Here is a 16,595-nt window from a genome sequence, read left to right as displayed (position 1 = left end):
TGAACCCAGGCCATATAGAAAGACAGAAAAGTACCACTCAGTGTTGTAATCAAGTTGTCTCAAGCAACCCAGTTTAGGGTCTACTTTGAGTCCCAAACTCCTCAAATGAATCATGACAAGGACATGTCTTTCTTCAATATTCATTCTGTGGGTAATCTCTGACATGACCTTTCATTTGGCACGTGATTATTTCACTTACAACTCATATTTCTACATTCAACACAAGTCTGTTTTTTGACAGAACAAACCTTCTTGTCACACATGAAGAGCAACTTCCAAACAGTCTTTTACCACTCACCTATCTTGTTGCAATACCGGTTTGCCTTCTAGACACTGAATGAGTGAGGGTGCTAACTCGGCTTGTTTCTCCATGGGTAGTCTAGGGTATCCCATCTTGAGGTACAACACGGTGAAATTCTGCAATACAAAAGGAGTATCATGCTGCTTTATCAATAACCCTGCCAAAGGCAGCACAGTGCATCAGGTGAAAAAGTCAGATGCCCTTTGATGATCCGGGCAGTCAACAGCAGCCAAACAAACTGGCCGTGTTAAGACAATGGCAACTAGTCCCATTAAACAATGCCACTGTTGGATCTTGTGGTGACTGGCAACCACAGACTCCCAGGCTGTTTGGCCTTGGGGAGAGTTGACCTGATCTTGTTACACTGGGCAGGCAATCCACTTTGACAAACCATGCAGTCTGATGTGTCTGGCCCGGCTTCTAGCCAAGCACCCTTAGAGGGTTTGGGTTAACAGGGCTTGGTGCAATTATTACTTGAAGTAATAGGAAATTTTTTCCCTGATAACCAAACTTGAATGGCACTTGAATTAAACTGCAAAGCGCATGAACGTCAAACTCACTGTGACAAATGTGACATTAGCTGGGTCTTGAATTAAACTGCAAAGAGCATGAACGTCAAACTCACTGTGACAAATGTGACATTAGCTGGGTCTTGAATTAAACTGTAAAGAGCATGAACATCAAACTCACTGTGACAAATGTGACATTAGCTGGGTCTTGATACTGCAACAGAAGAACATCAACAGGAATCTGCACCTTGGGTCGACTCTTTAATCTCTTATTGACGTGGACCAGCAACTCCAACACCTGGCAAAATTAAATGACTTGAAATCTGTTCAGGTCTAATGAAATCATATGTATGTCAGTGGATTAATGCCACAAATTATCTTGAAAATGAGATCTGTGTCTTTTAAACTGGTTCCTTTCTACTCTGTTGAAGAATCCTAAACACTACAAGGAGGATACTGCAAACTAGACTACTGTAACCTAATAACCTCATTTTTAGGCTTGTCAGGAAAAACTATGCCTTCCCTGTTACGTATTCTAAAAACCCACGAGCTAACGATGGATAGAATTTGTCCATCAACAAATGTAATGTGCCATCACTGCACTGCCTTATACTCGTTCATATGTTCATGCTAGAATATGACTAGGGTGTGCTTTGGCTGTTATGACAAAGAACTTGTTTAATGTTTGGAACCAGAGGATTGTGGCCAGCAAAGAACCTGACAACTTGTGCTTGTCAGACGCTCATGTCTTTGGTTATCCGGTTTGTATTTGACTTTGTCATACATATGGATGCACCACTGATTGAAGGCCCCATTGGACAAGAACTCAAGTTGCGCGTTAACTTCCCGTTCCATATTATTATTCAAGGATGACTGCTAAATACTGTTTACAAATCACTTTTAACACCTGTTCAATGAGCACCATTCTGAACCCCATTTTGGACAAATTACCTTTTTTCTTACACCTTCCTGGGTACTGCATAGTTTCAGGAGCACCGGGGGTAGAAATCGTGAAATCACATTTTGTAGCTGTTCGTCAGTTTCTGCTGAGCCGATGCGTAGAAACACCCTCTCCAGCAGTTCTATTCAAGGAGACAAAGAACAAAACTTTGTTCAGGGAGTAAACTTTTGGACTGACTGTAGAATGCCCTGCTAATGTTGCAGTTGAAGGAGCTGCTAAGGTGATCCACTGACAATACTAAACGGTCTGAAGCCCTACCTGACTCTCCGAGTTCAGAGCATACTGTCATGATAGTAGGCAGCTATGTGGGCATGATGGGGGAAATTTCTGATTAACGGTACCCTTTATTGTTTGAAACTGAATCCTACATTAAATTGCATAATATTTCAATTTCTCTTTGTCATTGTTTGTATTTCATGGCTTTGGGGGATTTCGCACAGGGAAATAAATAAAAAAGTCCAAATCCCATAGCATTCCTAGATCTGAATAATGTTAATGAATTCATCTCATAAGTGTAAACATTATACATTCACTATTTCTAGAACTGTAAGGTATTCCTGTTCTTTTCAGAACCCCTCATACATGTACTCAAAGAAGAGATGTCATCAGTCCATGGTGCTACTGCAAACCTATCTACATGTAGCTTACGTGTACTTGTAGGGAATCCCTTGCCATGATTACACGCCGGAAGGTTCTGGAAGTACTGCTGTCACCCCCCCCCACCCATCCAGACTAGTACATTGTACTAAAAAGAAGGCTTTAACGAGTAGAATGCCTAGGCTTAGTAATATCCAATAATAATACTAGTAGGCCTAATCACAGTCCTGACAAAAGATGTAAGAATAATGGAATGGAATTAGATGAAGATTAAAAACGGCTAAAGCCAAAAAAGCAACTGGAGGGTGACTCGGTCATGTCGGTATCCCCAAAATCTGCCTGTGGGTAATTTAATAATAATGCCAACTCATGCCGTTGACATGGTTGAGAATGTAGCCTAGGCTAACTTTTTCGTGATGAAGTCACTCAAAACACTGGAGTTTGGTCACATTGACCACAGCTACCATAGTTATTGACAAAACTACTACTTTAGTTTTAGGTTTACATTTAAAGAAAATTTTCTGCATAAAACTGGTAAAATACCAGCCCAACCATTACCAAGCTCGTCTTGCGCTGCCATGATGATGATCGTCTGTCTGTGTTTGTTCGGGGGAGAAATTCACGTGAAAAATCTTGCGTCACAGAATCCATGCACTACAATGTTTGACTCATTAATGCTAAACTGTTGTTTCTTGCGTAAAGTATTAATTTGGTTGCGGAACCCTAGGACACATGCTACAAAAGGAGGCATTAACGTTGTGGAAAATGGCGTTTGTCGGGCCATTAGTGCTAGACTAATTTCCTGTCCCTTTATGTAACCACATTACCTTGATGCAACGAGGATACCGGATGAACAGCGTGATCCTCTTAAAAATAATTTGGCAAAATTTCATCAAGCCAATGTTAGAACTCATTTGTTGTTGTATTTTCCATAGTTATATTGTGTTTTTCTGATTTTGTTTTGGTTGGTCTGTAAGATATCGTTTCGGTGATGGTTATCCAGTCTAATAAACGTTGGCCGGATCACATGACTATCATGACCCAGCCGGCGGACCAGTGCAGAAAAAAACGCAAACTTTCCTGCCGAGGAAGAAGCCGTGGACATAATGTACGACATGCAATGACGTCGTGACAAAGAAGAGAAAGTTCCCAGCCTGGCCTCGTGCACAGTAAGTGTATTATTTTGCTAGTAGGATAGGACACTTTACTTCCTGTGTGCGCAAGAGACAGAGTCAGTGAGAAATTAGGTAGAGCTCGCGTTCGAAAATCATCGGCTATCGCTGAATATATGCCGGGCTGGAGACAAGTTCATTCATGATAAATTTGTAAATAAATCAGTCTACACCGGGCATTGTTTTTCAAGGGACATTGTAGTGAAATTATGAATAGTTCTCTGCATATGAGGTAGGTTATTTCTCCATGGTTTAACAGTCAACATGGTCAAGATTTAGTGTTTCATTTTCAGCAGACTAGTGTGACTAGGCCTACCCCACACTGACACAGCAGCGGTGTACATATACTGTCAGTGTCAGACTGTCGCAATTAATATAAGCCTTATCAGTGACACTGCAAGAGTACATTGATTTTGCACAATAAAGACATCATGGGAAGGGAAAAGGGGCAAACATTCCCCCAATGCCTTTCCGTTCCACAGTTGTGCAAAATCAGCAATGCGGTCTTAAGCAATAAAGCTTGTCATGCTTGTGGTGCTACTGCTAGGCCTTTTCCTACCTCCTTGGGGGAACTTTTGCCACCATACACCAGCATGACCAGCCTACCACCAGAACTGTGGGGTCCGACGTCCACCCCACCTGTGGGAGCAGGGCGGACGTCAGACCCCACAGTTCTGGGGGTAACACCAGCCACACTTGCAGACATGTAGTCATCTTATTGAAGATTAAAGAGATAAACACCTGCTAGGGACACAGTTTGTTTTCACAATTCTACACTGCATACATCATACTCATGAACATGCATACTGGATATTATTGTTGTTATTAATCATTTCTGGTAATGACACCAAGGATTCCTCAAAAGTAAGCTAGCCACAGTAAGCTCACAAGCCTGAAGAAACCTGTAGTACGGACACAGTGAGAAGCAGTTACAGTTTTTGAGGTGGGAGAACAACTCCAGAGGAATATTCTGGGTAAAACCACGGACGTGTATAATAAAATCTGGACTCGCAATGCCCTTAATCGGCTTACAGAGTCATTGAATCCACTCGCGGCCATTTTACCGAGCCGAATACAAAGCTTTCCTAGCAATGCCCGCCTTTGTTCTTCCCGACGTCACTAGAACGGAGCCAACCCAAGCCTCTGTATTCGGCTCGGTAAAATGGCCGCTGGTTGGCTTCTTTTTCATACAAAGGCGTTGCAAGTCCAGGTTTTTTATATACGTCCGTGGGTAAAACCCACAGAGTCAGATAGGGACTGAAGACCCAGTCCACAAGTGGACTGAGCTGGGAACGAACCACTCTGCCAACCTGACTCCTCCTGGATATATATGTACATGTATCCCATGTCAAACAAAGCTCAGTTGTTAGAGTGCAAAGGTTGCGGAGTTTTCAGCGCTGTTCCATATCATTTAGTTTTAAGGACTTGTACGTGATAAATAATCTTTTCTTTTATTAGGGCTATCCACAAAGAAATCATTCTCTTTGTTTGTTTACCTCTGAAAAATTTGAAGGTGAATCTGGGAACCAAACACTGTCCAACCTGTTTGTTTATTCCTTAGTATTGTCAACTCCCACTCTAAGATGAACACTGCTGCTAAACGCCAAAATGGTCCAGTGGCCAACCACTGCCATGGTACTCATTGCCATGGTAACCATTGCCAAGGCAACCATGGCCTTATCTCCCATTTCTGTAACACCAGTGACAATGATGCCATCCAAGTGGATGACAGCATGCAGGAGGAGAGGAACTCCAATTATGGGATGTCCAGAGACTATGATTATAGCGCACCACCCGCAGTCCAGGAGAAGATGAGACGAGAACTGAAGTTTTTCTTCATGAACCCGTATGAGAAGTACAAAGCTAGGGGACGAAAACCATGGAAGTTAGGGGTGCAGATCATCAAAATTATACTGGTGACTTTACAGGTAATCATTTATGGCATTGCACAGGTAACATGTGACGTGGAATAACATCTATGACAAGGTGTTGATGGACATGTACGTATTTCTCTGTTTCTTTCTGATTCAGCTCATTCAGTTTGGAATGAATCAGTTCAGACAGGCCACATTCTTTGAGGACAATGAAAAGGCATTCAATAACATCTTCTTGAAAGATTGGGATCCAACGTATGACTCCTTCGCCTATCCCAAGACAAGACAACTTTATGCTCTCTATCTTAAAGATGACGTTTATGAACATATGGATTATGCTGTCTACAAGGTAGGTAGTCGTTTTCTCTTCTCGTCTTTCTGTGTTTTATTTTATCATTCTATTCAGAATCCAATCCAATAAACCTTGAATTGATGATGTCCTTTCATGCTCCTTTAACCTTTGCCTTGTTCAAGGAAAACAGGGTCAAAATGCTTGAGTCAAAAGATGACAAACTGCTTCCCCAAACCAGGGTTTTACAACAAAGTTGAAGGTTGACATGCTGCTTCCCCAAACCAGGGTTTTACAACAAAGTTGAAGGTTGACATGCTGCTTCCCCAAACCAGGGTTTTAAAACAAAGTTGAAGGTTGACATGCTACTTCCCCAAACTAGGGTTTTACAACAAAGTTGAAGGTTGACATGCTGCTTCCCCAAACTAGGGTTTTACAACAAAGTTGAAGGTTGACATGCTGCTCCCCCAAACCAGGGTTTTACAACAAAGTTCAAGGTTGACGTGCTGCTTCCCCAAACCAGGGTTTTACAACAAAGTTGAAGGTTGACATGCTGCTTCCCCAAACCAGGGTTTTACAACAAAGTTGAAGGTTGACGTGCTGCTTCCCCAAACCAGGGTTTTACAACAAAGTTGAAGGTTGACATGCTGCTTCCCCAAGCCAGGGTTTTACAACAAAGTTCAAGGTTGACATGCTGCTTCCCCAAACCAGGGTTTTACAACAAAGTTGAAGGTTGACATGCTGCTTCCCCAAACCAGGGTTTTACAACAAAGTTGAAGGTTGACGTGCTGCTTCCCCAAACTAGGGTTTTACAACAAAGTTGAAGGTTGACGTGCTGCTTCCCCAAACTAGGGTTTTACAACAAAGTTGAAGGTTGACATGCTGCTTCCCCAAACCAGGGTTTTACAACAAAGTTGAAGGTTAACATGCTGCTTCCCCAAACCAGGGTTTTACAACAAAGTTGAAGGTTGACGTTGTTTCTAAATTACAGGTTTACATCCACTCGTAGTATTTGTACTTGGGCCTATTTGCTGATGGTCTTAATTGGTGTTTGTTACTGCTGTGGACAGAACTTTGATTTTTGCTTTTTGTTCTTTTTAAATAGTACTCTCAACTCGAGAAGGTGGCCGTTGGCACGTATGAATTTGAGACAGCAGATAGCAGAGACATCCACACAGTCACACTCTGTAATAAACACTACTCCTACCTCAATGTCTCTCAAGGCCAATTTGATGTCAATCTCACGACAAAAATAGGTATGCACACTGTATGTGCTAAACATTTGCCCAAGGCCAAGACCAGAATCTACCCTCTCCTGTGTCATCGTTTTTATTGCCGGACTCCTCTTGTTCCATATAAAAGAGAGAAGATTTAAACTTGTATCAAGTACATTTAATAGCGAAGTAAAATAGCGATGTAGAGCGATGCATTGAAGCTTTCTTCGGTGTAGCTGTAACAAGTTGGAAAGTTCAGTTACAGCTAATTATTCTGATGGAAGTGGTGTTTTTTCTACTTCCGTTATTTGGCATACACTGTACCTAAACATTTTAGGCTGTGTGTTTTTTTCCTGCTTCCTTGTCGCTTCCATTGTTATCACTGGAAAGATAAGCTACGTTGATAGCGAAGTTTTGTTTTCCATTGCAGTTCTTGTAATCCATTTAAGAGTTTATGTTGACATAGGTTGCATGTCAAAGTTCATGGCTTTCATCTCAGCAAAGAAATAGAAATAACCCCAGGTTACATTTAGTTTTGCTTTGGCACTTTGTCATGAATTTATAGAACATTTGCTGGTAGGTTCCCCATGTTTACAGTATAACTGATTGAAGTGTTTGTAGTTTGGTGTTATTTAAAAATACACTCACTGAAATATGTGCATTTGTATTACATGTAAGATATTACCAAGTATAAGAACTTTGTACAATCACAAAACAAAGTAAATGTGAAATGAATCTACTTTATATTTTGGAATAACTACATGTACTGTATAATGTGATCTGAAAATCAACATTTTCAGGTTCATGTGTATATTTGTGTTTTGGAGGAACTTCAGAAAAATAGATATAAAACTTTTAACATTAACTGGCAGGGTCTAGAAGTGTATGAAACTCCTGAGCTGTAACTTCTGAAAAATTTTGGTCTAGATTTTGGATTTTTCAAGTTCCATGCCCATTTTAGATTTCAGTTTGTGAAACTTGTACCAAAATATATGCATTTCTATAAAGGTAGTTAGAATAATTGGCTGAAAGACCTGCCATGGCAAGTTCCTGAACTGTTTATTCACAAAAATCGTTCCCTCCACAGATTGTCTGTCCTTTCAAGTGTCCCCTGACAAAAACATTAGCATGAAAAGTTTCCTGCGTGATAAAGGCTTCCAGATGAGCTTTGACAGGTGAGATACTTAAATCAACCTTGCAAAATGTATTTTATCACTCTAACATTTAGATGCCAAAAAGTCAAAAACAAATGAGGGATATCTGCTTACTTTACATCATGTGACAGAGTACATATAACCTGAAGCCTTTATTCTTTCTTAAACTTCAGTCGTGAATTGGAAATTTGTTTAAATGACTCTTGAAAGTGAAAGTAAACTACGCACTAAAAAACAAAAAAGGAAGTGTATTAAAATGCAATTTACTGTTTCCTTTTATGATGTTAAGATAATTCTTCTGGTTACTTGACTTTAGAGAACTGAAATAGTTACTTGATGAAAACGTACCTTGGGATTGCTACTTGTTTAAATTGGACATGACATGATCTTAAGTCAGCTATAATTTCTGTTTCCTTTTCTATTTTTGTTTTAGCATGATTGAGTTGACACTGAAATTCTCCATCCGTAGTTTGCATGTGAAAGACCTGGAGACATTGTCTATTCCAGATTGCGTCCGATTCAACATAACAGTACGTGTATTTATCTTGTTATGAACTGGATGGAGTTTTTCCATTTTTGCATTTGTCATAACATCTCCTCTTGCCCAATCTGAGTATGGAACAATTGACTTTATTCACAAGTCGGCCATATTGCATTGAAAGTGGGGTTAACATTTCATTTGGGGAACCTAAGAGTAGATGTGTACAGATTAATATCATTTACGATGTTGGGTGGGCCCTGATGAGCTGGACCAAGAGAGGGCACAATTCTCCTAGCAAATGAAGGCTCCTTTGGTAGGAACTTCACTTTTATTGGTTCGTGAACGAATATGAAATGCATGTTTTGCGTCTCTACCAACAAAACGAACACTCTTGACCAGCTGGGCTCTTTTGAACCGATGAGGGGTACTTCTGCTCAAGCCAAATAATTTAAAATATGTGATATATTTCCTTTAAATGTTATAAGTAACATGTAAGTAAAGATGACATTGAGGCGTCGAACGCAAACTGTGCCTCTAGGAAATGGTTTTCTGGAAATTCTGTTTGCAAAATCTGGTCAAGTAGGACGTCGCTACCTTGTGCAATTTTTTCTGTCATTATAGATTCTCTATGACTACAGCATCCATGGTGGGCGTATTGCAGTCTCCCTTTCCGAAAAACATTCCATTTTTTACTGCGCCAACAGTGTCATAGGAGGTTAGTTTTGGTAGCTTTTCAAAATCCTTCTTTATTTACAAGAATCTGTAGGAATCTGAAGATTCAGCCGTAATAGCCTAAAGTTACATATTATTTACTTGTTTACTTGTAAATGATACTGAAACGGTCCTGTTTGTAAACAACTGTCATACAGGGGAGAAGAATCGTCAGAAACATCTTGCCTGCTTAATTTGTCCACATTCTTAATTGTGTGTGTAAGCCTTCCTCCTGTATCTTCAGAGACACTCCAAAATCTGCATGGAGAGTTAGATGCCTGTAACCATGGCAACATAGGAGATCAGGCAACATCTTCCAATATTTTGCATATTTTGGGGATATTTTGAAAAACTTCACTCACAGCCTTTGATGTTAATCAGTTAGTCACGCAGTTTTGAAGGTTACAGGCGAGAGGGGCTGATATTTTGATTTAGAGCTGAGTCTTTCTTAAGGGCCAAACTTTCTACTTTCCCGCAGAGCAAGAAGCACAGAATATCAGTTACTTGGTAGCTGCCTACGATGTCGTCATCGTGTTGCTGTGTACAGTGTCGCTTCTCCTTTGCTTCAGATCGTTACATCGAGGCCGAAGACTGAAAAAGGTATCTCCTCTTCTTTTGATGAAAACAGTCGTCTGATGTTCCTCTGTTTGGTTGTTTGGAGAGTGTTGGTTAATGGAACAAAAAAAACTGCACTTGTGCTGTAAATGAACAAGTTGCTTGCATCTACCCATTGGGACATTGCAAGGTCGCAAGGTGTCTTTCGTTGTTTACCTACACAGTTTGAGAGAAGGACAACATACCTTTGGTATATTTGTGGACAGGAGCATGATCTGTGTGCCCTAAGAATGGTTAACAGTCCTAGCGTTATTTCTTCACCCTCTCCTCAGAAAGCGGAGACGTTCTTCCAGCGTTACTATGACAGGAAGCTGAGTAGGCAGGAAAAGTTAGAGTTCTTGAATATGTGGTACATCATGATCATCCTGAGCGATCTCTTGACGATCTGCGGGTCACTCCTCAAACTGCTTCTGGAGTGGAAGGTCAGTTCATTTCTAGAAATGAGATGGAAAGATTCACATGTTGCAAACTTTATATCACGCGCTCGTTGCTTGCTGAGAATCAGAGATGAATCGACCAGTCTTGCTTAATTTTCTGATCATGACATAATGGCACCGTGTTGGATGTTTCTGCACCTTTATCCCATATGAGATCTGGTTTGTCACCGTCGGGTCTCGAAGTGGAGTAACTACAAACTTATTCATAGACTTGTCAAGTCTCAATACTTTTTATGTCTCTGACTTGCTCAGTTGAGACGTAAACCCCACCCATTTGAGAATTATTGACGGCTAAAAGTTTTTAAACTTTGGACTTACTAGACTTTCATCCCAATTGAATGAATATGGTAAAGATATCACTCTCACATTTTTCTACTTTTGTCTCTCTGGTTATCAACTCTTGCTTTTTGCATTGGACAAACAATTCAAAAATTTAAAGTTGTTTGCGGACAACTGTTGATTGCTCTGACAGGTAACCACTGATTACGATGCATGCAGTCTGCTGCTGGGTACCGGTTGTTTCCTAGTGTGGCTTGGTGTTCTGAGATATCTTGGGTTCTTCCCAAAATATAATGTAAGTACTCAATGAGATTCAGAATGTATCGACATTCCACTCTATCAAAGACAGGTAGCCTCAGGTATTGGCTTTATTTCGTTAGATACTTAGGGACTTAGAAATCCACAAACAAAGCATTTGTTAATTTAGTCTTCCGTATTTAGTGAACGTTAGGAAAAATTTCCAGTTGCTTTCTGCAAGATGTACGTCAGATATTGGAGACGAAGAGACAAAGAGTTTATTCATGGACAGATGATGTAAGTTTTCATAATTCTACCTCCTGCTTGTCACTATAGTTTGGAGAAAGAAACATTAATTAATAGCAAATCTGATATTTTTGACAGATCCCGATAATTACCTTGAAGAATGCCATGCCAAACTGTATACGATTCATCGTTTGCGGAATCATTCTCTACATGGCCTATGGCTTCTCTGGTTGGATTGTACTCGGACCATACCACCATAAGGTAAGTTACCCCCCCCCCAAAAAAAAAGGTTTTCCGTTCCGTTCCAGATTTTAGTTGACCAATCTTTCATTGAAAGCACTGCCTATGCTCACATCTGGTTTATTGATTTGTATATTGGATATGTTTGCAGCAGGTATTGAACAAAAATCCCAAAATGGAATTAAAATAATATGAGTTGAAATATTGCATATGAAGTGTAGATAAAACAGTTTGCAAAAGCCAATATCTTTTTTAGACAAAATACAAAAAGAAATGATCAATACTAACAAGAAAGCTCCATTTCCGGGACCGTCAGTGAGCAAAATCTACACACTGTACGGATACAAAGCCAACAATGTTGTGGTTTGTCCTGTCTGTTTCAGTTTCGCAGTTTCAATGTTGCCATTGAGTGCATGTACAGCCTCATTAATGGAGACGATATGTTTGCCACCTTTGATGAGATGTCAGACAAAAGCACCATCGTCTGGATCTACAGCCGTCTCTATCTCTACTCCTTCATCAGTCTCTTCATCTACGTCATCCTCAGCTTATTCATTGCTCTCATCATGGACACCTACGAGACTGTTAAGGTGGGAATTTCTATAGGCCTTGTGCAATCACGGTAGAGGGCGGTGTTAAGTATACGCTGGCACAGAGGCGGTGTTGGAATCAACGTATCAATAGGATGTGGCTAAAGCCGCTGGCTAGTGACTTCTTTAGGCCTCTGCGACAGTGTCACATGCTTGTGGTGGTTCTGTGCTCATTGGAATGACACTGTTCAACAGTCATTCATAAATGTAAGACTCGTGATTACATTTGGTGTCGTTTTGGTCATGCCATTCCCTTGACAGGGACATTTGTTTCATAACAAAATTGTCTCCTGCTATCAGAGCCATGGGTTTACATGAGTACATGAGCAATTTCTGACTTGATTGTAGGAGGGCAAATTTATTGAATGAAATCATTTTCCATTAATCATTTCCATAATTGATCAAAGATTGTGTTTATAAATTGATTGGTTTTTCAGAATTTGTTTATTTTATCAATAGATTTATGGATTGATTAGTTGATCGAGTGACAGTTCCAATCAAAAGTGGAAATTGGTCAAGTTGCTTGTAATATCATTGTCATTCATCATCTAGGAACACAATCAGTTTTATATTTGTGGCTGTAACAGGTGGCAGTAACAGGTGATGGCACTGTCTTTCATTTTCACTTTCAGTTGTCAGAAGATTGTTTTTGCTCTTGAATCTTGAATAATATTTGAGTAGGTAAAAGCACAAGTAATTTCCACTTTTGCATGGAGTGTGCCCAGAGGGAGTATAATTGATTGATTGGTTGGTTGAATGCAGGCATGCCACGGTAGACATCGAAGCAACACACAACTTGAGGCTTTCATCGATGAGTGCAACGACTGTCCAGAATCGGGATGCTACCGACGGAAGAAGAAGAAACGCAGGAAGACGTGGAAGTCTGTCTGCTGCTGTCGAAGGTATTAGATTTCTTGTTGAGAATTTATCATCAAGGATTAACCATTTCATCGTTGGTGTCAGGGGACAGGTTGGGTATACATTGGAGCTCAGCACCACCACCTCAGCAGTTGGGTTTGGGGAAAATATCTACCTCGAACTCTAACGTTTATCTCTAACAAATTCTCTTGATCAGTTTTCAAACTGTTCTTGTTGCCTTTTCCCTGGCTGAAGCTCTGAAATGTTGTCGTGCTTTATTTACATGTATAGTTTCCTAGGGTAGGCACTTTCTCCCATTTTGACAAAAAACAGTTTCCCAAAAACAAAAATAAGCATTTTCTTCTTTTAAAGTGGTCACTTTCCCCCAAATTCAAATTAGAGGCATTTGTTTCCTCAGAAGAAATCATTACTGTAGTGATATGTGGAGGTGCATTCAGCAAGTCAGTACACCCTAACTTTTGAAATCTTTGTCAAGCATGTAAACCACTTGTAAGTAAATGTGGCTCCATTGCAGTCATGAGTCCTAATAGACCGATTGCACCTGCTAAGTCACGTGACCTAAATTGGGTATAAAATATCAACAAACTCAGCGTCCTCCCATAGCAATGTGTGTTTTAAGTGTAGTTTACCAAAACTAAAGCTGATTTTCGGTATTTTGCTCAGCACATCAGCACTCTGAGCACTTTACTGACTGTCCAGCTTTATATCTGATTAATGACACTAAGAGCACTTTACTGTGGGGGACACCCATGTTTGGTAACACTTGACACCCACTGTGGGTCATATGACTTAATGGGTGCAATCAGTCTGTTCTCTCCATGGCAGAGCCTGCTGAGACATACACCAGGAATGTTTAAATGTTTACTGATGCACAGAGACAGTCAGTCTGAGAGGAATGATTAGAATTGTCCTCGACCAGATCTTAGCTCTGTCCTGCTTCTTGCAGGATCATGTATTTCATTTCAATTCACTGACATCTCCCTTCCGCCTACAGAACAAGCTCTTCCAGTGATGAAGCCACACCTCTGTTGCACTGATCATGAGAGAGGTTTCTTCAGCCAATCGCACATGCAGCTGAGCAAATTCTAAATGGGTTTTTAGCCCCTAAACATTAATACGTTTGACCTAAACATTAAGACACATGTTTAAGATGTTCATTCTGACATTTGGCCGTCGTCGATTTTATTGCAAAGGTCATAATATGATGAGATGGAAAATTACTACGTGTAAAGATAGTTCCTCCTCCTTAGCTGGTTTTAAGGAGGGTGGCAGGTGGCAATGTAATCACATCAATCAATTTCTTGTTATCAAAGAGGAGCTAAATTGGCGATAAATGTGTGATGAGCAATTTCAGCTAATTTTTTTTGTGTTTTTATCGTGTAGTTGAAAAACCCCTCCAACTTTCCGCAGTAGGGCAGATAACAGGCAATGTGTATTTATTCTTATCAAAGTACTAACATAAATAACCCTAGTTGGTCTTGCATGCCATCACACTCATGACGTTATTAACATTTTTACAGCATTATTCTGGATTTTCTTGGCTGTGGAGAGAGTGGATATTTTAATGTAAATTACATCAAATTTTAAGACAGTTGTAATTTGTAAGAAATGCACAGAAAAGGAAGTTAAACAAATTTGATGACTTTGTGACAGTCATTTATTTATGCTTTCCAGTGAAAAGATGACTAAAATAATCTGAGGTTAGAACACCTCTCGACAGGATTACTCAGTGGTTGTCGAGCCTTCTGCAGAATATTTTGTGACTTCACCTCTTGACGTTGTGTATTGTTCCCGCAAGGCTGAAGAAGACTCACCAATCAGCCAATATATCTCCCAATAGGATGAAATGACATAAAGCATTTTTTAAAAATAGCATATGCCACTGTGTAATTGTAAAGACAGAATGAAATTTCATCGAGACATGTAATGCTTATGCCACCGTCTAATTGTAAAGAGTATGCCAACATTTTGACATGGATTATATTTATAAAGGTTAAGTTACGGCCATAGCGTTATACGTGTACTCAGCAAAAATTAACTCTTGTACATACATAGCAGTGCTCATGAGTAACACACATCACTGCGATTGCGAATAAGCCAGAAGCCATGTGAGTTGAAATTAAATGCAAAGAGAAGCCGATGAATGGGATTTGAATGTACCCATTCTTATACAAAATGTGCTTACTTATACGGCGATGATGCGTTAGAGATATGTTCTAGTGCTGCATATTTTAAGTGATTAAATGATTTTTAAAAGAACCGTTCAACTTTTGGCTGTAAATCGCAATTTATAAAGTTAACCACAAATTGTATTTTTAATCGAAAGGCAGTGAAATCGAGATATAAGTAATGAAAAATATTCTCTTTGTGTGTGTTTTGGGGAATTTGTTTGAAATTAATGCTATGTCTGTCCGAGCTCAATGTTAGATAGGAAAATGTTTTATCCAAATCTTCTGGAGGCGATGTTATACACTTAGAAGGCTTTTCAGAAAACAAAGGCGTTTTATACACCAAAAACAGTCTGTGCAGGTTTGTCTGTCTTCCATGCAGTAATGGCATTAACAGGAATGAAGGGACCCCTCCACTGGCTTTGTTCCGTTCTCTGTGCCTCTGCTGTGAACTCAGAAGACAACACAACGCCTCACTGAGGCTGCCACTCACGATTACCACACCAACTGCAAATTCTTTCCCGACGCGATATGGTAATTTCTCAGCAATCTCCTCGCATGCTGCCTACGGAAACCTGCGTCCAAAGTCCTTTTCCTGTAAATTTGACCTAAATCGCGTCGTTGTAGTGTACGAAGTGTTTACTCCTAGAGCCATGCTTTGGCACTTTGGGTTCTCCGTATAAATGCATAACGCCACATTTTGTTCTCATGAAGAGCAACAGTGATTTCCTGTTGAGTTTAGCTGTCGCTGGACAAAGGGTTTCCATGTTTGAAAAGGCCTGAGTGGAGAGTACCGGTATAGAACTTTTACGGAATTAGTAATATTGCAGTGACATTGTTCAGTTCTGGTGATATTTTTATGCAGCTGTTTCCTCATTACATCAAATGAAAATTTATGAAGGCATTTGAAGAACTTTCAGAATTTTTATCTTATGCACACGCATGGTCTACATGCTCGAAGCGAACGAACATATTAATGAAGTGTGTTACAAAATAGCGGGAGTCCTGCATTGTTTCAACAAGGCATTTTTATGATTCGGTGTTAACATGGTCGTAATCCTGACCATACTATCATTCATTTTAAGGTCAAGACTATAAAAGGGCATTCGGAACAGTATTATTAATGGGTAACCATTTGGTGTTATAACAGTGTTCGCAGATGTCATTCCCAAATTATTCAAATAGTCTTTCCATCCACCAACCCGCTTTGATTCCGTGTCTTGAGTGTCAGGCATACCTGGATTCTGTAGAAAAGTTGCGAGCTGCAGTCAACATAGTGTATCGTGACACCTATTTCTACCTTTGTGCGGGAACATTTGTTGCCCGTTACTTGCGGATAATCGACCGCCCGATAAGTTGAAACTCAGCCGACAGAGGTTTTTCGTAGTAGCCATCTTGCAGGGCAGTTCTTTTCTTCCACACAGAGAAACCTCCTTTGTGCATACCCTGTGGAACAACAGAACTGGCTTGTAGGCCTAAGATGACGGCCATGCAAAGCCTGTTGTATTATTTAGGCCTACCGGAGTATTGCGCCGATGGATTTTGACAGAAATTTACAGAGTAAAGACGACTATGTGGCGACTTGCCACCTATTCTCGGTACTTGCTTGTCTTGACATATATTCAATTAATACAAAGCTTA

General features: G+C 40.2%; 2 protein-coding genes across 3 annotated transcripts in view; one reads left to right on the top strand and one right to left on the bottom strand.

Moving 5' to 3' along the window:
- LOC110982806 (proteasome adapter and scaffold protein ECM29-like) overlaps positions 1–3,082 on the bottom strand; it is a 28,133-nt gene extending 25,051 nt beyond the window's left edge. The window contains exons 1-4 of the mRNA XM_087144345.1: positions 2,927–3,082; positions 1,762–1,892; positions 992–1,108; positions 299–417 (exon numbers count right to left, since the gene is read on the bottom strand). Of these exons, the coding sequence (XP_087000471.1) occupies positions 299–417; positions 992–1,108; positions 1,762–1,892; positions 2,927–2,948 (389 nt within the window). The 5' untranslated portion in view covers positions 2,949–3,082. The remainder of the gene's footprint in view (positions 1–298; positions 418–991; positions 1,109–1,761; positions 1,893–2,926) is intronic.
- Positions 3,083–3,380: 298 nt separating this feature from the next.
- LOC110982796 (mucolipin-3-like) lies at positions 3,381–15,305 on the top strand. Of its 2 annotated transcripts, none has more exons than XM_022241477.2 (14): positions 3,381–3,537; positions 5,102–5,468; positions 5,572–5,763; positions 6,809–6,959; positions 8,005–8,092; positions 8,505–8,601; positions 9,174–9,267; positions 9,742–9,863; positions 10,151–10,300; positions 10,788–10,889; positions 11,216–11,338; positions 11,701–11,907; positions 12,670–12,809; positions 13,781–15,305. In XM_022241477.2, the coding sequence occupies exons 2-14, from the start codon at positions 5,124–5,126 to the stop codon at positions 13,821–13,823; spliced, it is 1,854 nt and encodes a 617-aa protein (XP_022097169.2). In that variant the 5' UTR covers positions 3,381–3,537; positions 5,102–5,123; the 3' UTR covers positions 13,824–15,305. The 2 variants fall into 2 exon arrangements, with proteins under 2 accessions (XP_022097169.2, XP_022097168.2); XM_022241476.2 differs by lacking the exon at positions 3,381–3,537 and adding an exon at positions 3,559–3,772.
- Positions 15,306–16,595: the final 1,290 nt, after the last annotated feature.

The sequence above is a fragment of the Acanthaster planci genome, linkage group LG12, assembly GCF_054643075.1.
Source record: "Acanthaster planci isolate LZ-2023a linkage group LG12, COTS_SCS, whole genome shotgun sequence".
NCBI lineage: Eukaryota > Metazoa > Echinodermata > Asteroidea > Valvatida > Acanthasteridae > Acanthaster > Acanthaster planci.
Note: the sequence above shows the minus strand (reverse complement) of the source record. Positions and strands in the feature narration are given on the sequence as shown.